Source organism: Heterodontus francisci, chromosome 39, assembly GCF_036365525.1.
Source record: "Heterodontus francisci isolate sHetFra1 chromosome 39, sHetFra1.hap1, whole genome shotgun sequence".
NCBI lineage: Eukaryota > Metazoa > Chordata > Chondrichthyes > Heterodontiformes > Heterodontidae > Heterodontus > Heterodontus francisci.
Window position 1 is genome coordinate 38139960 of NC_090409.1, and position 22225 is coordinate 38162184.

At 51.9% G+C, this 22225-nt stretch overlaps 1 protein-coding gene across 1 annotated transcript in view; it reads right to left on the bottom strand.

The window, feature by feature from the left end:
• cadm4 (cell adhesion molecule 4) overlaps positions 1 to 22225 on the bottom strand; it is a 141210-nt gene that overhangs the window by 62314 nt on the left and 56671 nt on the right. Inside the window, exon 4 of the mRNA XM_068018504.1 lies at positions 8335 to 8496. Coding sequence (XP_067874605.1) covers positions 8335 to 8496 — 162 coding nt within the window. The remainder of the gene's footprint in view (positions 1 to 8334; positions 8497 to 22225) is intronic.

Consider the following 22225-nt stretch of genomic DNA (forward strand, 5'->3'; position numbering starts at 1 on the left):
TAATGTGACTTCGTATTGCCTATTTCTGAACATATGTTCCACTGGTTTGGAAACACAGGATTAACAAGAGAATCAGAGGCAGAACTGGGCAGCTTAATTATACATCAGCAGACTGCAGAATCCAGCTGTTATTTTGCAGTTAAGAGCTACTTAGATGTCAAGCTAGAAATAATCAAGTACAAATTACACAGGAAATCTTCGAGGGTTTGACAGGGTAGATGTTGAGAGGCTGTTTGCCCCCGACTGGAGAGTCGAGAACTCGGGGGTCCCAATCTCAGGATAAGGGGTTGGCCATTGGGGACTGAGATGGGGAGAAATGTCTTCACTCAGGGGGTTGGGAATCTCTGGAATTCTCTACCCCAGAGAGCTGTGGATGATCAGTCGTTGAGTATATTCAAGACCGAGATCGAGAGATTTTTGGACACTGAGGGAGATCGAGGGATAGGACGTGAAAGTGGAGTTGAGGTAGAAGAGCAGTCATGATCATACTGAATGGGGTAGCAGGCTCGAGGGGCTGAATGGCCTCCTCCTGCTCCTGTTTCTTCTGTATTTATTACAATGGCCTGACAAAATCAGGTAATGAGAAGTTAGAAATGTCCATAATGACACAATGGACTTGTCACATGTGTGAATCCAACACCAGCTTTTACAATGGCAAGCTGAGGGGGTGCGAATGTTGGCTGATAGTTTGTCGGCTGACGGAGGTAAACACAGACTGGAGAGGGACACTTGGGCACAATGAGTGAGGTTGGAGATTGAGGGACAGACACTGAGGGATTGGAGACGGAGAGAGAGACAGTGAGGGAGTAGAGACGGAGGGTGAGTGACTGAAGGAGTGGTGATGGAAAGAGACAGTGAGGGAGAGGAGATGGAGGGAGAGGGACAGTGAGGGAGTGGAGATGGAGGGAGACAGTGAGGGAGAGGAGATGGAGGGAGTGAGACAGTGAGGGAGTGGAGATGGAGGGAGACAGTGAGGGAGAGGAGATGGAGGGAGGGAGACAGTGAGGGAGTGGAGATGGACGGAGTGAGACAGTGAGGGAGTGGAGATGGAGGGAGACAGTGAGGGAGAGGAGATGGAGGGAGGGAGACAGTGAGGGAGTGGAGATGGAGGGAGGGAGACAGTGAGGGAGTGGAGATGGAGGGAGACAGTGAGGGAGTGGAGATGGAGGGAGAGAGACAGTGAGGGAGTGGAGATGGAGGGAGAGAGACAGTGAGGGAGTGGAGATGGAGGGAGTGAGACAGTGATGGAGGGAGAGAGACAGTGAGGGAGTGGAGATGGAGGGAGGGAGTGGAGATGGAGGGAGGGAGTGGAGATGGAGGGAGTGAGACAGTGAGGGAGTGGAGATGGAGGGAGGGAGAAAGTGAGGGAGAGGAGATGGAGGGAGAGAGACAGTGAGGGAGTGGAGATGGAGGGAGTGAGACAGTGAGGGACTGGAGATGGAGGGAGAGAGACAGTGAGGGAGAGGAGATGGAGGGAGGGGGACAGTGAGGGAGTGGAGATGGAGGGAGTGAGACAGTGAGGGAGTGGAGATGGAGGGAGGGAGACAGTGAGGGAGTGGAGATGGAGGGAGGGAGACAGTGAAGGAGAGGAGATGGAGGGAGGGAGACAGTGAGGGAGTGGAGATGGAGGGAGAGAGACAGTGAGGGAGTGGAGATGGAGGGAGTGAGACAGTGAGGGAGTGGAGATGGAGGGAGGGAGACAGTGAGGGAGTGGAGATGGAGGGAGACAGTGAGGGAGTGGAGATGGAGGGAGACAGTGAGGGAGTGGAGATGGAGGGAGGGAGACAGTGAGGGAGTGGAGATGGAGGGAGTGAGACAGTGAGGGAGTGGAGATGGAGGGAGACAGTGAGGGAGTGGAGATGGAGGGAGGGAGACAGTGAGGGAGTGGAGATGGAGGGAGAGAGACAGTGAGGGAGTGGAGATGGAGGGAGAGAGACAGTGAGGGAGTGGAGATGGAGGGAGGGAGTGGAGATGGAGGGAGAGAGACAGTGAGGGAGTGGAGATGGAGGGAGAGAGACAGTGAGGGAGTGGAGATGGAGGGAGTGAGACAGTGAGGGAGTGGAGATGGAGGGAGACAGTGAGGGAGAGGAGATGGAGGGAGTGAGACAGTGAGGGAGTGGAGATGGAGGCAGTGAGGGAGTGGAGATGGAGGGAGAGAGACAGTGAGGGAGTGGAGATGGAGGGAGAGAGACAGTGAGGGAGTGGAGATGGAGGGAGAGGGACAGTGAGGGAGTGGAGATGGAGGGAGGGAGTGGAGATGGGGGAGAGAGACAGTGAGGGAGTGGAGATGGACGGAGTGAGATAGTGAGGGAGTGGAGATGGAGGGAGACAGTGAGGGAGAGGAGATGGAGGTTGTGTGATAGTGAGGGAGTGGAGATGGAGGGAGAGAGACAGTGAGGGAGTGGAGATGGAGGGAGAGAGACAGTGACGGAGTGGAGATGGAGGGCGAGAGACAGTGAGGGAGTGGAGATGGAGGGAGACAGTGAGGGAGTGGAGATGGAGGGAGGGAGTGGAGATGGGGGAGAGAGACAGTGAGGGAGTGGAGATGGACGGAGTGAGACAGTGAGGGAGTGGAGATGGAGGGAGACAGTGAGGGAGAGGAGATGGAGGGAGTGTGATAGTGAGGGAGTGGAGATGGAGGGAGGGAGACAGTGAGGGATTGGAGATGGAGGGAGACAGTGAGGGAGTGGAGATGGAGGGCGAGAGACAGTGAGGGAGTGGAGAAGGAGGGAGAGAGACAGTGAGGGAGTGGAGATGGAGGGAGAGAGACAGAGGGAATGGAGATGGAAGGAGAGAGAGGGATAGTGAGGAAGTGAAGATGGAGGGAGAGAGATAGTGAGGGATTGGAGATGGAGGGAGAGAGACAGTGAGAGAGTGGAGATGGAGGGAGAGAGATAGTGAGGGATTGGAGATGGAGGGAGAGAGACAGTGAGGGTGTGAAGACAGAGGGAGACACAGTGAGGGAATGGAGATGGAAGGAATGAGACGGAGGGATGGGAGATGGAGGGAGAATGGCAGTGAGGGAGTAGAGACAGAGGGAGAGAGACGGAGGGATGGGAGATGGAGGGAGAGACAGTGAGGGAGTGGAGACGGAAGGAGAGAGGGGAGAGAGACAGACTGATAGTATAAAGCTGAGGTACATCTGTTCCCAGTTTGTTAATACGACCTCACAGAAGACACTGATGAAGCAGGCACCATTACCAACTTAGTGACACACGGAAACTCACAATCAGTGCAAATCACCTCACAGTACAATAATTACCAAGGCAAATCTCCCCACAACTTTCAAACCAATAACATTTTCACCAGTGCAGAAAAGAACTGTAAATAATCTGACCCAAAAGTCCAGGAGTTTGAGGCTGATGAGTTGTGATAAAGGGATATTGACAGTTTCTCATGAGCCTGGAAGGTGATATTGAGATCAATCATGTTTGAAGTGGATGAGATTGCCAGTCTGCGGGAAATTTCATTCTGGATACTGACGACACTTACCCCTGTGACTGACTAGGTTCCTCTACAGAGATTCACTGGCTGCTTTGTGTTTCAGGAATAGATCCGACCTTTCACCCTTCGTAAAACTCAACTCATTCCAAACTCTGCCCCCCCTGTGTCCAAACTCGCACCCAGTCCCGTTGACCCGTCACCCACTGTTACTCACTGACCGACACTGGCTCCCGGTCCGGTAACACCTCCCATTTTCAAATTCACATCCTTGTTTTCAAATCCCTCCATGACCTCCTCGCCCTCTCACTATCTCTGTAACCTCCTCCAGCCCCTACAACACTCCCTGTCTCTGTAACCTCCACCAGCCCCGACAACCCTCCCTATCTCTGTAACCTCCTCCAGCCCCTACACCCCTCCCTATCTCTGTAACCTCCTCCAGCCCCTACAACACTCCCTGTCTCTGTAACCTCCACCAGCCCCGACAACCCTCCCTGTCTCTGTAACCTCCACCAGCCCCTACACCCCTCCCTATCTCTGTAACCTCCTCCAGCCCCTACACCCCTCCCTATCTCTGTAACCTCCTCCCGCCCCTACAACCCTCCCCATCTCTGTAACCTCCTCCAGCCCCTACAACCCTCCCTATCTCTGTAACCTCCTCCAGCCCCTACACCCCTCCCTATCTCTGTAACCTCCTCCAGCCCCTACAACCCTCCCCATCTCTGTAACCTCCTCCAGCCCCTACACCCCTCCCTATCTCTGTAACCTCCTCCAGCCCCTACACCCCTCCCTATCTCTGTAACCTCCTCCAGCCCCTACAACCCTCCCTATCTCTGTAATCTCCTCCAGCCCCTACAACCCTCCCTATCTCTGTAACCTCCTCCAGCCCCTACAACACTCCCTGTCTCTGTAACCTCCTCCAGCCCCTACAACCCTCCCTGTCTCTGTAACCTCCTCCAGCCCCTACAACCCTCCCCATCTCTGTAACCTCCTCCAGCCCCTACACCCCTCCCTATCTCTGTAACCTCCACCAGCCCCGACAACCCTCCCTGTCTCTGTAACCTCCTCCAGCCCCTACACCCCTCCCTATCTCTGTAACCTCCTCCAGCCCCTACAACCCTCCCTGTCTCTGTAACCTCCTCCAGCCCCTACAACCCTCCCTGTCTCTGTAACCTCCTCCAGCCCCTACACCCCTCCCTATCTCTGTAACCTCCTCCAGCCCCTACAACCCTCCCTATCTCTGTAATCTCCTCCAGCCCCTACAACCCTCCCGATCTCTGTAACCTCCTCCAGCCCCTACAACCCTCCCTATCTCTGTAACCTCCTCCAGCCCCTACACCCCTCCCTATCTCTGTAACCTCCTCCAGCCCCTACACCCCTCCCTATCTCTGAAACCTCCACCAGCCCCTACAACCCACCCTGTCTCTGTAACCTCCTCCAGCCCCTACAACCCTCCCTGTCTCTGTAACCTCCTCCAGCCCCTACAACCCTCCCTGTCTCTGTAACCTCCTCCAGCCCCTACACCCCTCCCTATCTCTGTAACCTCCTCCAGCCCCTACAACCCTCCCTATCTCTGTAATCTCCTCCAGCCCCTACAACCCTCCCGATCTCTGTAACCTCCTCCAGCCCCTACAACCCTCCCTATCTCTGTAACCTCCTCCAGCCCCTACAACCCTCCCTATCTCTGTAACCTCCTCCAGCCCCTACAACCCTCCCTATTTCTGTAACCTCCTCCAGCCCCTATAACCCTCCCTATCTCCGTAACCTCCTCCAGCCCCTACAACCCTCCCGATCTCTGTAAACTCCTCCAGCCCCTACAACCCTCCCTGTCTCTGTAACCTCCTCCAGCCCCTACACCCCTCCCAATCTCTGTAACCTCCTCCAGCCCCTATAACCCTCCCTATCTCTGTAACCTCCTCAAGCCCCTACAACCCTCCCTATCTCTGTAACCTCCTCCAGCCCCTACAACCCTCCCTATCTCTGTAACCTCCTCCAGCCCCTACAACCCTCCCTATCTCTGTAACCTCCTCCAGCCCCTACAACCCTCCCTATCTTTGTAACCTCCTCCAGCCCCTACAACCCTCCCTATCTCTGTAACCTCGTCCAGCCCCAACAACCCTCCCTATCTCTGTCGCCTCTTCAAGTCCCTACAACCCTCCCAATCTCTGTAACCTCCTCCAGCCCCTATAACCCTCCCTATCTCTGTAACCACCTCCAGCCCCGACAACCCTCCCTATCTCTGTAACCTCCTCCAGCCACTACAACCCTCCCTATCTCTGTAACCTCCTCCATCCCCTGTAACCCTCCCACCTCTGTAACCACCTCCAGCCCCGACAACCCTCCCTATCTCTGTAACCTCCTCCAGCCCCAACAACCCTCCCTATCCCCATAACCTCCTCCAGCCCCTACAACCCTCCCTATCTCAGAAACCTCCTCCAGCCCGTACCATCGTCCTTATCTCTGTTACCTACATTAGCCTCTACAACCCACCCTATCTCTGTAACCTCCTCCAGCCTCTACAACCCTCCCTATCTCTGAAACCTCCTCCAGTCCCTACAACCCTCCCTATCTCTGTAACCTCCTCCAGCCCCGACAACCCTCCCTATCTCTGTAACCTCCTCCAGCCCCAACAACCCTCCCTATCCCTATAACCTCCTCCAGCCCCTACAACCCTCCCTATCTCTGTAACCTACACCAGCCACTACAACCCTCACTATCTCTGTAACCTCCTCCAGTCCCTACAACCCTCCCTATCCCTATAACCTCCACCAGCCCCGAAAACCCTCCCTATCTCTGTTACCTACACCAGCCACTACAACCCTCCCTATCTCTGTCACCTCCTCCAGCCCCAACAACCCTCCCTATCTCTGAAACCTCCTCCAGCCCCTACATTCGTCCTTATCTCTGTTACCTACATTAGCCTCCACAACCCACCCTATCTCTATAACCTCCTCCAGCCTCTACAATCCTCCCTATCTCTGTTACATACTACAGCCTCTACAACCCTCCCTATCTCTGTAACCTCCTCCAGTCCCTACAACCCTCCCTATCTCTGTCACCTCCTCCAGCCCCAACAACCCTCCCTATCTCTGAAACCTCCTCCAGCCCCTACATTCGTCCTTATCTCTGTTACCTACATTAGCCTCTACAACCCACCCTATCTGTATAACCTCCTCCAGCCTCTACAATCCTCCATATCTCTGTTACCTACACCAGCCACTACAACCCTCCCTATCTCTGTAACCTCCACCAGCCCCTACAACTCTACCTATCTGTGTAACCACCTCCAGCCCCGACAACCCTCCCTATCTCTGTATCCTCCTCCAGCCACTACAACCCTCCCTATCTCTGTAACCTATTCCAGTCCCTACAACCCTCCCTATCTCTGTAACCTCCTCCAGCCCCTACAACCCTCCCTATCTCTGTATCCTCCTCCAGCCACTACAACCCTCCCTATCTCTGTAACCTATTCCAGTCCCTACAACCCTCCCTATCTCTGTAACCTCCTCCAGCCCCTACAACCCTCCCTATCTCTATAACCTCCTCCAGCCACTACAACCCTCCCTATCTCTGTAACCTCCTCCAGCCCCTGCAACCCTCCCTATCTCTGTAATCTCCTCCAGCCCCTGCAACCCTCTAAGATCTCTGAGCTCCTCCAAATCCGCCCTCTTGCCCATCCCCCGATTCCCATCGCTCCACCATTGGCGGCCGTGCCTTCAGCTGCCTGGGGCCCTAAGCTCTGGAATTCCCTCCCTAAACCTCTCCGCCTCTCTCTCTCCTCCTTTAAGACACTCCTTAAAAACCGACCAAGTTTTTGGTCGCTGGAACTAATATCTCCTGTCGTGGCTCGGGGCCAAAGTTTGTTTTATAATCGCTCCTGTGAAGCACCTTGGGATGTCTTATTATGTTAAAGGCACTATATAAATGCAAGTTGATGATGATATTGTTTTCAGATTAATGAAATTTGTGACATCTGGAGGACAGTAATCGATGGAGTTTGGTGAATGGAACTTTGAAGTCTCCCAGGAATTGGGAACGAGGGGTTGAAAGAGAGAGGTTACACTTTCAGCCGGAGAACACAGTGGCTGAGTGCAGACACAGACACAGACACGCGGGCGTAGGTTAACATCTCACTCTCGCCTCTGAATGTGAGTCACACTCCAGAGACACGCACACAAATTCTAGGTGGGTGCTCCAGGTGCAATTGCTGAGGAGGGTCAATATTGAGGGAGTGCCGCACTGTCAGAGGGTCAGTACTAAGAGAGCCCTGCACTGTCGGAGGGTCAGTACTGAAGGAGTGCTGCACTGTCAGAGGGTCAGTACTAAGAGAGCCCTGTACTGTCGGAGGGTCAGTACTGAGGGAGTGCTGCACTGTCAGAGGGTCAGTACTAAGAGAGCCCTGTACTGTCGGAGGGTCAGTACTGAGGGAGTGCTGCACTGTCGGAGGGTCAGTACTGAGGGAGTGCTGCACTGTCGGAGGGTCAGTACTCAGGGAATGCTGCACTGTCGGAGGGTCAGTACTGAGGGAGTGCTGCACTGTCGGAGGTGCCGTCTTTCAGATGAGACATTAAACCGAGGCCCCCATCTGCCCTCTCAGGTGGGTGTAAAAGATCCCGCGACCACTATTTGGAAGAAGAGCAGGGGGTGGTGGGGGGGGGGGGGGGGGGGTGGGGAGTCCTCCCCGGTGTCCTGGGGACAATATTTATCCCTCAACCAACATCAGTAAAAAAACAGATGATCTGGGTCATGATCACATTGCTGTTTGTGGGATCTTGCTGTGCGCAAATTGGCTGCCGCATTTCCTACATTACAACAGTGAGCGCTTCAAGGAAGTCCCTCGTTGTGCAGTGGGTGTGAAAGGCACTATAGAAATGCAGTCGTTCTGTTACTTACAGCGTACACTTAAGCGGAAATCCATTCGGTGTTTCTGTCCTTTCACAGATGGGAGATCAGCTTCACAAGTCACGACGGCCCCGTTATCTTTACGCTCAACTGGAAACTTCACTACACTGGTAATCTCAAAGGTTTTGCCTGACTGTTGTTGACTGCTGACTCCTGCAGGGGACAGAAGCAGAACACCATTAATAATTAATGTCCGAAGACCCAAAAACAATCAGCATCTCCCCCTGACATTCAGTGACATTACCATCACTGAATCCCCCACTATCAACATCCTGGGGGCTTACCATTGACCAGAAACTGAACTGGAGTCGCCATATAAATACCGTGGCTACAAGAGCAGGTCAGAGGCTGGGAATCCTGCAGTGAGTAACTCACCTCCCGACTCCCCAAAGCCTGTCCACCATCTACAAGGCACAAGACCGATCTTTTGTCCCCTTCACCGTCAGGTCAGATTACCTGAAGGTGCTGGGGATATGGTTCGGAAGGGCCGGGGCGTGCACCAAAACATGGGAGGAGCGAGTAGCCAAGGTACGACAAAAGTTGGGCATGTGGGGGCAGCGATCTCTCTCCATTGTGGGTAAGAACCTGGTCATCAGGTGCGAGGCGCTCACGTTGTTGCTCTACGTGGTGCAGGTCTGGCCCATACCCCACTCCTGCGCCGTGGCAGTCACCCGAGCCATTTTCCGCTTCGTCTGGGGATCTAAAATGGACCGGGTCTGGAGGGACACGATGTTCAAATCTCTGGACAAGGGCGGGAAAAATGTACCCAACGCGGCCCTCATCCTGATGACCACCTTCGTGTGCGGCTGCATCAAGCTGTGTGTAGATCCCCAGTACGCAAACTCCAAGTGTCACTACGTGCTGAGGTTCTATCTGTCCCCGGTGTTGCGAAGGATGGGCTTGGCCACATTGCCGCGGAACGCTCCATGCAGTTGGGCGGTGCCGTACCACCTATCCTTCGTGGAGCAGTTTCTGCGGGAAAACACCTTTGACCACCGGTCCATCAGGCAGTGGTCTGGACGGAATGTCCTCAAGGCCCTACAGGAAAAGGAGATGGTGAATCCTGTCGGATGGTTCCCCGAGCAGACCGTCAAAGTCATTTGGCGGAATGCCTCATCACCAGAACTTTCAAACAAGCACCAAGATGTAGCTTGGCTGGTGGTGAGAAGGGCCCTCCCCGTCAGATCCTTCATGCACACCCGAAGTCTCGCCCCCTCCGCACAGTGCCCCCGCGTTGGCTGTGGTGGGGAAGAGACGGTTGCCCACCTCCTTCTGGAATGTGTCTTTGCAAAGCAGGTGTGGAAAGAGATGCAGTGGTTTTTGTCAAGGTTCATCCCAAGCAGCTCTGTAACACAGGAGTCTGTGCTCTACGGGCTGTTCCCAGGGACGCACACCGAGATAAACATCAACTGCTGCTGGAGGACTATCAATTCGGTGAAAGACGCCCTTTGGTCTGCCCGAAACTTGCTGGTCTTCCAGCGCAAAGAGTTGTCCACCACCGAATGTTGCAGACTGGCACATTCCAAGGTCCAGGACTACGTGCTGAGGGACGCACTAAAGCTTGGGGCAGCCGCAGCAAAGGCTCAATGGGGAAAGACCACAGTGTAAGGTTCCCCCACCAAGCTGGACTGAGGGGCTGGATCCATGGGAAACCCCTCGAACTGTATCGTTAATATTCTCAATTGCTGTAAATGTAAAACTGTAATTGACATGACAATTGTGAAACGGAAGGGTTGGGAAGGAACTCATGACAGTATTGAAGGAAACTGATCTCCCTTGCAATGTTTGTCTTTTTTGGTGCTGTTTGGAAACTGTTTGGCAATGTAATTTTTACAGATTTTTATGAATAAAGTATATTTTGGAAATTAAAAAAAAATCTACAAGGCACAAGTCAGGAGTGTGATGGAATACTCTCCACTTGCCTGGATGGGTGCAGCTCCAACAACACTCAAGAAGCTCGACGTCATCCAGGACAAAGCAACCCACTTGATCAGCATCCCATCCACAAACATTCACTCCCTCCACCACCGACACACAGTGGCAGCAGTGTGTACCATCTACAAGATGCACTGCAGAAACGCACCAAGGCTCCTTAGACAGCAGCTTCCAAACCTGCGACCTCTACCAGCGAGAAGGACAAGGGCAGCAGATGCATGGGAACACCACCACCTGCAAGTTCCCCTCCAAGTCACACACCATCCTGACTTGGAACTATATCACCGTTCCTTCACTGTCGCTGGGTCAAAATCCTGGAACTCTCTTCCTAACAGCACTGTGGGTGTACCTACCCCACATGGACTGCAGTGGTTCAAGAAGGCAGCTCACCATCACCTTCTCAAGGGCAATTCGGGATGGGCAATAAATGCTGGCCTGGCCACATCCCATGAATGAATAAAAAGAAGAATTGGAGATGGCTCGTCCACCAAATGTGTCTCACACTCACCATCGCTGGGGTATGTTGTCTAGGTAATTCCTAACATACTACAGCCATGTAATTAGAACATTAGGTAAAAGAAGTAGGTAGATGGGTTACCGTCAGGGGAAGGAGAGGGAACCAGCAGGCAGTGCAGGGATCCCCTGTGGCCGTTTCCCTCAACAACAGGTATACCGTTTTGGATACTGTTGCGGGGGACGACTTACCAGGGGTAAGCAATGGGGTACAGATATCTGGCACAGAGTCTGTCCCTGTTGCTCAGAAGGGAAAGGGGAAGAGGAGCAGAGCATTAGTCATTGGGGACTCCATAGTTAGGGGAACAGATAGGAGGTTCTGTGGGAACGAGAGAGACTCACGGTTGGTGTGTTGCCTCCCAGGTGCCAGGGTTCGTGATGTCTCGGATCGTGTTTTTGGGATCCTTAAGGGGGAGGGGGAGCAGCCCCAAGTCGTGGTCCACATAGGCACCAACGACATAGGAAGGAAGAGAGATGGGGATTTAAGGCAGAAATTCAGGGAGCTAGGGTGGAAGCTGAGAGCGAGAACAAACAGAGTTGTTATCTCTGGGTTGTTGCACGTGCCACGTGCTAGCGAAGCGAGGAATAGGGAGAGAGAGGAGTTGAACACGTGGCTGCAGGGATGGTTTAGGAGGGAGGGTTTTGGTTTCCTGGATAATTGGGGCTCTTTCTGGGGTAGGTGGGACCTCTACAAACAGGATGGTCTTCACCTGAACCAGAGGGGTACCAATATCCTGGGGGGGGAGATTTGCTAGTTTTCTTCGGGGGGGTTTAAACTAATTCAGCAGGGGAATGGGAACCTAAATTGTAGTTCCAGTGTACAGGATGTTGAGAGTAGTGAGGTCAGGGATAAGGTTACAAGGACGCAAGAGGGCACTGGCAAGCAAGAACTTGGTTTAAAATGTGTCTACTTCAACGCCAGGAGCATCCGGAATAAGGTGGGTGAGCTTGCAGCATGGGTTGGTACCTGGGATCTCGATGTAGTGGCCATTTCGGAGACATGGGTAGAGCAGGGGCAGGAATGGATGTTGCAGGTTCCGGGATTTAGATGTTTCAGTAAGAAGAGAGCAGATGGTAAAAGAGGTGGGGGGTGTGGCATTGTTAATCAAGGAGAGTATTACAGCGGCAGAAAGGACGTTTGAGGACTCGTCTACTGAGATAGTATGGGCCGAGGTTAGAAACAGGAGAGGAGAGGTCACCCTGTTGGGAGTTTTCTATAGACCTCCGAATAGTTCCAGAGATGTAGAGGAAAGGATAGCGAAGATGATTCTCGACAGGAGCGAGAGTAACAGGGTAGTTGTTATGGGGGACTTTAACTTTCCAAATATTGACTGGAAATACTATAGTTAGAGTACTTTAGATGGGTCAGTTTTTGTCCAGTGTGTGCAGGAGGGTTTTCTGACACAGTATGTAGACAGGCCAACCAGGGGCGATGCCACATTGGATTTGGTACTGGGTAATGAACCCGGCCAGGTGTTAGATTGAGATGTAGGTGAGCACTTTGGTGATAGTGATCACAATTCGGTTAGGTTTACCTTAGCGATGGGCAGGGACAGGTATATACCGCAGGGCAAGAATTATAGCTGGGGGAAAGGAAATTATGATGCGATTAGGCAAGATTTAGGATGCGTAGGATGGGGAAGGAAACTGCAGGGGATGGGAACAATCGAAATGTGGAGTTTATTCAAGGAGCAGCTACTGCGTGTCCTTGATAAGTATGTACCTGTCAGGCAGGGAGGAAGTTGTCGAGCGAGGGAGCCGTGGTTTACTAAAGAAGTTGAAGCGCTTGTCAAGAGGAAGAAGAAGGCTTATGTTAGGATGAGACGTGAAGGCTCAGTTAGGGCGCTTGAGAGTTACAAGCTAGCCAGGAAGGATCTAAAGGGAGAGCTAAGAAGAGCAAGGAGAGGACACGAGAAAACATTGGCGGATAGGATCAAGGAAAACCCTGAGGCTTTCTATAGGTATATCAGGAATAAAAGAATGACTAGAGTTAGATTCGGGCCAATCAAGGATAGCAGTGGGAAGTTGTGTGTGGAATCAGAGGAGATAGGGGAAGCGTTAAATGAATATTTTTCGTCAGTATTTGCAGTAGAGAAAGAAAATGTTGTCGAGGAGAATACTGAGATTCAGACTACTAGGCTAGATGGGATTGAGGTTCACAAGGAGGAGGTGTTAGCAATTTTGGAAAGTGTGAAAATAGATAAGTCCCCTGGGCCAGATGGGATTTATCCTAGGATTCTCTGGGAAGCTAGGGAGGAGATTGCAGAGCCTTTGTCCTTGATCTTTATGTTGTCATTGTCGACAGGAATAGTGCCGGAAGACTGGAAGATAGCAAATGTTGTCCCCTTGTTCAAGAAGGGGAGTAGAGACAGCCCTGGTAATTATAGACCTGGGTAAAATGTTGGAAAAGGTTATAAGAGATAGGATTTATAATCATCTTGAAAAGAATAAGTTCATTAGCGATAGTCAGCACGGTTTTGTGAAGGGTAGGTCGTGCCTCACAAACCTTATTGAGTTTTTCAAGAAGGTGACCAAACAGGTGGATGAGGGTAAAGCAGTGGATGTGGTGTATATGGATTTCAGTAAGGCGTTTGATAAGGTTCCCCACGGTAGGCTATTGCAGAAAATACGGAAGTATGGGGTTGAAGGTGATTTAGAGCTTTGGATCAGAAATTGGCTAGCTGAAAGAAGACAGAGGGTGGTGGTTGATGGCAAATGTTCATCCTGGAGTTTAGTTACTAGTGGTCTACCGCAAGGATCTGTTTTGGGGCCACTGCTGTTTGTCATTTTTATAAATGACCTGGATGAGGGTGTAGAAGGGTGGGTTAGTAAATTTGCGGATGACACGAAGGTCGGTGGAGTTGTGGATAGTGCCGAAGGATGTTGTAGGGTACAGAGGGACATAGATAGGCTGCAGAGCTGGGCTGAGAGATGGCAAATGGAGTTTAATGCGGAAAAGTGTGAGGTGATTCACTTTGGAAGGAGTAACAGGAATACAGAGTACTGGGCTAATGGGAAGATTCTTGGTAGTGTAGATGAGCAGAGAGATCTTGGTGTCCAGGTACATAAATCCCTGAAAGTTGCCACCCAGGTTAATGGGGCTGTTAGGAAGGCATATGGTGTGTTAGCTTTTATTAGTAAGGGGATCGGGTTTTGGAGCCACGAGGTCATGATGCAGCTGTACAAAACTCTGGTGCGGCCGCACCTGGAGTATAGCGTGCAGTTCTGGTCACCGGATTATAGGAAGGATGTGGAAGCTTTGGAAAGGGTGCAGAGGAGATTTACTAGGATGTTGCCTGGTATGGAGGGAAGGTCTTACGAGGAAAGGCTGAGGGACTTGAGGTTGTTTTCGTTGGAGAGAAGGAGGAGGAGAGGTGACTTAATGGAGACATATAAGATAATCAGAGGGTTAGATAGGGTGGATAGTGAGAGTCTTTTTCCTCGGATGGTGATGGCAAACACGAGGGGACATAGCTTTAAGTTGAGGGGTGATAGATATAGGACAGATGTCAGAGGTAGTTTCTTTACTCAGAGAGTAGTAGGGGCGTGGAACGCCCTGCCTGCAACAGTAGTAGACTCGCCAACTTTAAGGGCATTTAAGTGGTCATTGGAGAGACATATGGATGAAAATGGAATAGTGTAGGTCAGATGGTTTCACAGGTCGGCGCAACATCGAGGGCCGAAGGGCCTGTACTGCGCTGTAATGTTCTAATGTTCTAAAGAATGGCCAGGTATCACACCAGGCAGAGGCGTCCATCAAGGTGAGGCCCAAGCCATATGGAGGGCAACTAGAGCTGTCAAATGGGGTGGTGGAGTCTATCTCTGGAGCTTTCATTCACATGGCCTCCCGCCTTTAAACCCCCTGACCCCCATCTCCGACCCACACCTCTCCACATCCCCGCCATTGGCCCATCCTCCCAGGTGCACACTTCCCTCCCAGCAGCCAACTGAGAAAGGGCACAAAATCCCTGTAAACTGATTGGTTGGGACATGACTTGTCAGTCAAATAACCTTCTCCGCCATCTCCAATAACGTGACAAAGATAAAAAAAAAGACACAACTTTGTTCAAATGATTTTCCCCTTGGAGACTCCAGGGCAATACTGAAGGTTGGCAACATTTATCGGGCGATGTCCCTTTAATAAGTCTAAACGCCACGACATTCACTCACATCATTCAAGATTTCACCTCCCGTTATTGATTTATTGATCTGATAGCGGTAAATAAAACAGTCCCTAAACACATCAGCTGTGTACACATGCATGGTGGACTCTTAAAACACTCTATTAGATACTTCATTCAATAATTTAAAGTATATATAGAAATGTGAAGTGATTCATTTTGGTAGGAAGAACATAGAGAGACAATATAGAATAAAGGGTAAAATTCTAAAGGGGGTGCAGGAGCAGAGGGACCTGGGTGTATTTGTGTATAAATCATTGAAGGTGACAGGACAGGTTGAGAGAATGGTTAATAAAGCATGCAGTATCCTGGGATTTATTAAAAGGGACACAGAGTACAAGAGCAAGGAAGTTATGTTGAACTTGTATCAGACACTAGTTCGGCCTCAGCTGGAGTATTGCATCCAGTTCTGGGCGCCGCACTTGAGGAAAGACGTGAGGGCATTGGAGAGAGTATGGAAAAGATTCAGGAGAATGGTTCCAGGGATGAGGAATTTCAGTTATGAAGATAGACTGGAGAAGTTGGGATTGTTTTCCTTGGAGAAGAGAAGGCTGAGAGGTGATTTGATCGAGGTGTTCAAAATCATGAGGGGTCTGGACAGAGTGGATAGGGGAGAAATTGTTCTCACTGGTGAAAGGATCGAGAACGAGAGGGCACAGATTTAAAGTATTTGGGAAGAGAAGCAAAAATGACATGAGGAAAATATTTTCACGCAGCGAGTGGTTAAGGTCTGGAATGAACTACCTGAGAGTGTGACGGAGGCAGGTTTAATCGAGGCATTCAAGAGGGAATTGGACAGTTATCTGAAAAGGAAGAATGTGCAGGGTGATGGGGAGAAGGCGGGGGAATGGAATTGAGGGAATTGCTCTTTCGGAGAGCCAGTGTAGACACGATGGGCTGAATGGTCTCCTCCCGTGCTGCAACGATTCTGTGATTCTACGTTAGGTTCAATCTTAAACCCAACTGCCGAAATAACAGATAAAATAAGCTGCAGAGGGGCCCACAGAGAGCCCAGTTTCAGAAGTGACATCTCCTGTCCAACTCTGGTCACTGAATAGTTGGGACTTAAGCAATGGGCCAGAATATTACAGAGAATCAGAGAATGATTCGGCCCATCGGACCTGTGCTGGCTCAATGGAAGATCTATCCAATTAGTCCCCACTCTCCCCCCCTGCTCTTTCAGTATTCACCAAAGCGAAGGACTTGGTCGATGATGAGCCTAGGGAAGGCAGTGCAGATAGTCTCAGTCATCTCATTATCAAAAAGGAGGAGGTGTTGGGTGTCTTGCAAAGCATTAAGGTAGATAAGACCCCAGGGCCTGATGGGATCTACCCCAGAATATTGAGGGAGGCAAGGGAAGAAATTGCTGGGGCCTTGACAGAAATCTTTGCATCCTCATTGGCTACAGGTGAGGTCCCAGAGGACTGGAGAATACCCAATGTTGTTCCTTTGTTTAAGAAGGGTGGCAAGGATAATCCAGGAAATTATAGGCCGGTGAGCCTTACGTCAGTGGTAGGGAAACTATTAGAGAGGACTCTTCAGGACAGGATTTACTCCCATTTGGAAACATACGAACTTATTAGCGAGAGGCAGCATGGTTTTGTGAAGGGGAGGTCGTGTCTTACTAATTTGATTGAGTTTATTGAGGAAGTGACGAAGATGATTGATGAGGGAAGGGCGGTGGATGTTGTCTATATGGACTTTAGTAAAGCCTTTGACAAGGTCCCTCATAGCAGACTGGTACAAAAGGTGAAGTCACACAGGATCAGAAGTGAGCTGGCAAGATGGATACAGAACTGGCTCGGTCATAGAAGACAGAGGGTATCAGTGGATGGGTGCTTTTCTGAATGGAGGGATGTGACTAGTGGTGTTCCGCAGGGATCAGTGCTGGGACCTTTGCTCTTTGTAGTTTACATAAATGATTTGGAGGAAAATGCAGCTGGTCTGATTAGTAAGTTTGCGGACGACACAAAGGTTGGTGGAGTTGCGGATAAAGATGAGGATTGTCAGAGGATACAGCAGGATATAGATCGGTTGGAGACTTGGGCGGAGAAATGGCAGATGGAGTTTAATCCGGACAAATGTGAGGTAATGCATTTTGGAAGGTCTAATGCAGGTGGGGAGTATACAGTAAATGGCAGAACCCTTAGGAGTATTGACAGGCAGAGAGATCTGGGCGTACAGGTCCACAGGTCACTGAAAGTGGCAACGCAGGTGGATAAGGTAGTCAAGTAGGCATACAGCATGCTTGCCTTCATCGGTCGGGGCATAGAGTATAAAAATTGGCAAGTCATGTTGCAGCTGTACAGAACCTTAGTTAGGCCACACTTAGAATATTGCGTGCAATTCTGGTTGCCACACTACCAGAAGGACTCGGAGGCTTTGGAGAGGGTACAGAGGAGGTTTACCAGGATGTTGCCTGGTCTGGAGGGCATTAGTTATGAGGAGAGATTGGATAAACTCGGATTGTTTTCACTGGAACGATGGAGGTGGAGGGGCGACATGATAGAGGTTTACAAAGTTATGAGCAGCATGGACAGAGTGGATAGTCAGAAGCTTTTTCCCAGGGTGGAACAGTCAGTTACTAGGGGACATAGGTTTAAGGTGAGAGGGGCAAAGTTTAGAGGGGATGTGCGAGGCAAGTTTTTTACACAGAGGGTGGTGAGTGCCTGGAACTTGCTGCCGGGCGAGGTGGTGGAAGCAGGTACGATAGTGACATTTAAGAGACATCTTGACAAATATAGGAATAGGAAGGGAATAGAGGGATATGGGTCCCCGGAAGTGCAGAAGGTGTTAGGTTAGGCAGGCAGCAAGATCGGCGCAGGCTTGGAGGGCCGAATGGCCTGTTCCTGTGCTGTACTGTTCTTTGTTCTTTGTTCCCCATCGTCCTGAAAATGTTCCCCCTTCCAGTATTTCTCCAATTCCCCTTTTGAAAGTTACTATTGAATCTGCTTCCATCGCCCTTTCAGGCAGCGCGTTCCAGATCACAACAACTCACTGCGTCAAAAAAATTCTCCTCATCTCCCCCCCCCCTCTGGTTCTTTTACCCATTATCCTTAATCTGTGTCCCTCTGGTTACCGACCCTCCTGCCACTGGGAACAGTTTCTCCTCATTTACTCCATCAAAACCCCCTCATGATTTTGAACGCCTCGATTAAATCTCCCCCCTTAACCTTCTCTGCTCTAAGGAGAACAATCCCAGCTTCTCCAGTCTCTCCACATTAACTGAAGTCCCTCATCCCTGGGAACATTCCAGTAAACCTCCTCCGCACCCTCTCCAAGACCTTATATTAATGGCAGTAAATAATTTTCTCGCTGCTGAAGCCAGACTCATCTTTATGCTAATAATCATCCAATCAGCTGCTGTCAAAATAATATTTCCGTTACAATAAAACATAAATCAATTGGGCTCCCAGGTATATTGAGGAAATCAATTTATTATAAAAGGGACAAATTTACACAAGCTGTTTAATTGATTTGTGTCATACTTTGTTCTCAAAAAATATAACAGGTTAGAGAGTAAAGTTCCCTCTACACTGTCCCCATCAAACACTCCCAGGACAGGTACAGCACGGGGATTAGATACAGAGTAAAGCTCCCTCTACACTGTCCCCATCAACACTCCCAGGACAAATACAGTACGGGGATTAGATACAGAGTAAAGCTCCCTCTACACTGTCCCCATCAACACTCCCAGGACAAATACAGTACGGGGATTAGATACAGAGTAAAGCTCCCTCTACACTGTCCCCATCAACACTCCCAGGACAAATACAGTACGGGGTTAGATACAGAGTAAAGCTCCCTCTACACTGTCCCCATCAAACACTCCCAGGACAGGTACAGCACGGGGATTAGATACAGAGTAAAGCTCCCTCTACACTGTCCCCATCAACACTCCCAGGACAAATACAGTACGGGGTTAGATACAGAGTAAAGCTCCCTCTACACTGTCCCCATCAAACATCCCAGGACAGGTACAGTACGGGGTTAGATACAGAGTAAAGCTCCCTCTACACTCTCCTATCAACCACTCCCAGAGCAGGTACAGCACGGGTTAGATTCAGGGTGAAATTCCCTCTACAGTCTCCTATCAACCACTCCCAGAGCAGGTACAGCACGGGTTAGATTCAGGGTTAAATTCCCTCTAAACAAAAAAAAAACAAAAAAAAAAAACGGGGGTTAAAAAAAAAGAAAAAAAAAAACGGGGGTTAGATACAGAGTAAAGCTCCCTCTACACTGTCCCCATCAACACTCCCAGGACAGGTACAGTACGGGGTTAGATACAGTGTAAAGCTCCCTCTACACTGTCCACATCAAACACTCCCAGGACAGGTACAGCACTGGGATTGGCTGCCCACTGATTTGGGAGCCTGAGTGCATCAACGAGGTGCAGCTGAGAGTGCTGGTGGCAGTTGGAGGTTGCAGAGGTGGAGAGAGGAGCTGCACTGAGCAAGGGAGAGCAGCTACCAACAAGCAGAGGAAAACTCCAACAACAGTCTCCATTAAAGAGAAGAAAGGGACATTTTGTGGAAACAAGGCTTTGTCTGGAGGTGGGTGCTGAACACCAGTAATTTACTTTGGACTGTTGGGGGAGGAACAAGTGGCTGGAACAACAAGGGGTGGGGCTGCCAATTCAACAGGAGTCTGTGCTGCTGCAAAAGCACACAGGGAAGCTCCCTCCCCACCCCAATTGCCAAGCCTGGGTCGGCTGAAGCTGCCCAGCTAAACAGACGGAAGGGGATAGATAGTGCCTGGGCAGCTTCAGCTGACCCAGGTGAAGACGACTCCCCCAACCAGAAGACCGGAAGATCAACTTCAAAGACTGTTTGTTTTAAGTGTACTGTGAGCACCACCTCCAGAAAGCAAGTCATCCCTTCCAGCCTGCCTTTGCCTCTCCTCTCTTACCTCAGCCTCTCCACTAACCTGTTGTTTGTTTGTTTGTCTTTTCAAATTTTTCTGTGAATCTGTTATTTAGTGTGCAAGTCCACAATTTGGGGTGGGTTTAGCTCTTGGACCCATGGCAAGCCCTTCATCACCGGTGGCGGGGCCCTCTACTACCTACGCAGCTGCAGCTTCTGTGGCTGCCCACGTGGCCCCGTCACCCTTTAAATTATTGACATGCAGCCATGGGGTGAAGAGCTATCCCCACCCCAACATGTCTATTGAGGCCTGCGTTAAGGCAATGGCCGTGGTTGTCGGCCCCTCGGCCATTGTTGCGGCCTCAAAGATGTATGGGAAGGCTGTGTTCTTTTTGAAGACCGAGCGGGCGGTGTCCCTGGCCCTGAGTAAAGGGCTCACTGTGGGGGGGACCTTCCTGCCAGTGGACCCTCTGGGGGCCACTGCGCATCGGATAATGTTGTCCAACGTCCCACCCTTCATTCCCAGTGAGCTCCTCCTCCCCCACCTGCACCATCTGGGGGAGGTGAGGTCGGGGATCACCCCAGTCCGGCTTGGTCTTCGGGAGCACAGCCTCCAACATGTCTACTCCTTCCGCCGCCAGTTATTTATGCAGCTGGCGCGGGAGGAGGACACGGAGGGCCAATTTAATGTGGAGTTCCAGGGGACGGCCTACCGCGTCTTTTGGACCTCGGACGGGGCGCGGTGCCACGTCTGCAAGGGGGTGGGGCATGTTCGGAAGAACTGCCCCAACCTCCCGGCCGCCAGCTCCACCTCGGCGGCCCAGAGTGGTTCCACAGCACCTCCTCCCACTCTCCCCGCACATCCAACAGACACCGCTCAGTCGGTTCCGGAGGCTGTGGTTTTCACAGCCTCTGGCGGGGAGGGGAGCGTCCGTCCGAGCGGAAGGAAGACGCGGGGAAAAAAGAAACATCGTGAGGCGCGTCCCCTGGACACTTTGACTCAACCCGAGCCTGAGCTCAGCCCAAAGCCCATTCCCATGGAATCCACCTGTCCCAGGGCTGGGCTCAGGCCCAGGGTGACTAAAAAAGGAAAAAAGGGTGCGGAGGCGGAGGCCTCTGATGACATGGAGGTCTCTGAGTCTCCGCGCCCAAGTGCGAAAAAGAGGAGAAGGCACCCCTCCACAGAAATAACACAGGGCCCTGAGGTGCAGGGCCCATCTGTTGGAGGGGAGCTGCCTCCTGTTTCTGGTCCTCAGGTGCCCCCTACCGCCACCACCAAGGCTGCAAAGTCCGGGCAGGTGCTCCCTATTCCTCAGGATAGAGGGGAGGGGATGGCCCCGGTACGTGAGGCCCCTCCTAAAGGAGTAAGTGGGGCCCTGCTTGTGGAGGGGGAGCCTGGGGAAACCGCCCATTCCGCCACTGCTACTGGGTCGGGTGTCCTGAATGAAGGGGAGGGCGAGGCCCCAGAGGGTCGGGCCTCCCAGCCGGAGTCCACCACCAACCAGGAGACACCCGACCCAGTTATAACTGAGAATGCTGCCCCATCTGCTGGGCCTGTGGGTGCTGGCGGAGCGGGAGATGGCCTCCTCTCGCCGCCTCCAGTCTCGGCTCCGGCTGGTTTCCCGGAGTCCGGAACTTCTGTCTCCCCTGGACCAGTCATTGGCTTGGGGATGGAGGTGGAGGGGGGTCCTGAACCGCTGGCGCCCACAGGCTCCAGTTTCACAATAGAACCCAGAGAGGACTCCTCCGCCATCGATCCTGGGGGTGGGATCGTGACGGAGGCGGGACCAGCTGGCGCGGCCGGGACGTCCGCCCCACAGTGTGTGGTGGATGTGTCGGCCGCTGGCGGTGACGACCCGGAGGAGGATGGGGATTCGGTGCGGGGCACGGAGGATGATCTTGATTCCATCGCCAGTGAGGTGGTGGAGTCCCTCGTGCCTCCCACCGAATCTCCTCTCATCCCCACGGCGGAACTCCGGGATTTCCTCGCGGTTTGCAGAGGTTGCCGCAATAAAGTTCAGCTGGCCCTCGACCGTTGGTCGAATCTGGCGCTGATCATCCAGTCCGTCCGTGCCGCCCTTAAGATAGCGGGCAAGCGCGCGGACGTGAAACTGGTTGAGAGGCGCCGTTTTAATGTGTTCCTCAATGGGTTGCTGGGGGAGTGGAGGGCCAGGTGCACTTCCACTCCCTCCTCACAGTGAGCTGTTGGTGACGGGTTTAAGTACCTTTGACATGAAGATAACCATAGCCAGCCTCAACATCAACGGCAGCAGAGGGGCTCACCGCAGATTTCACAATCTCTCAGTCCTTAGGGAAGGGAGATACGCGGTGAGCTTTCTGCAGGAAACCCACACCGTTCCGGGAGACGAAGCCACCTGGCTCCTGGAGTGG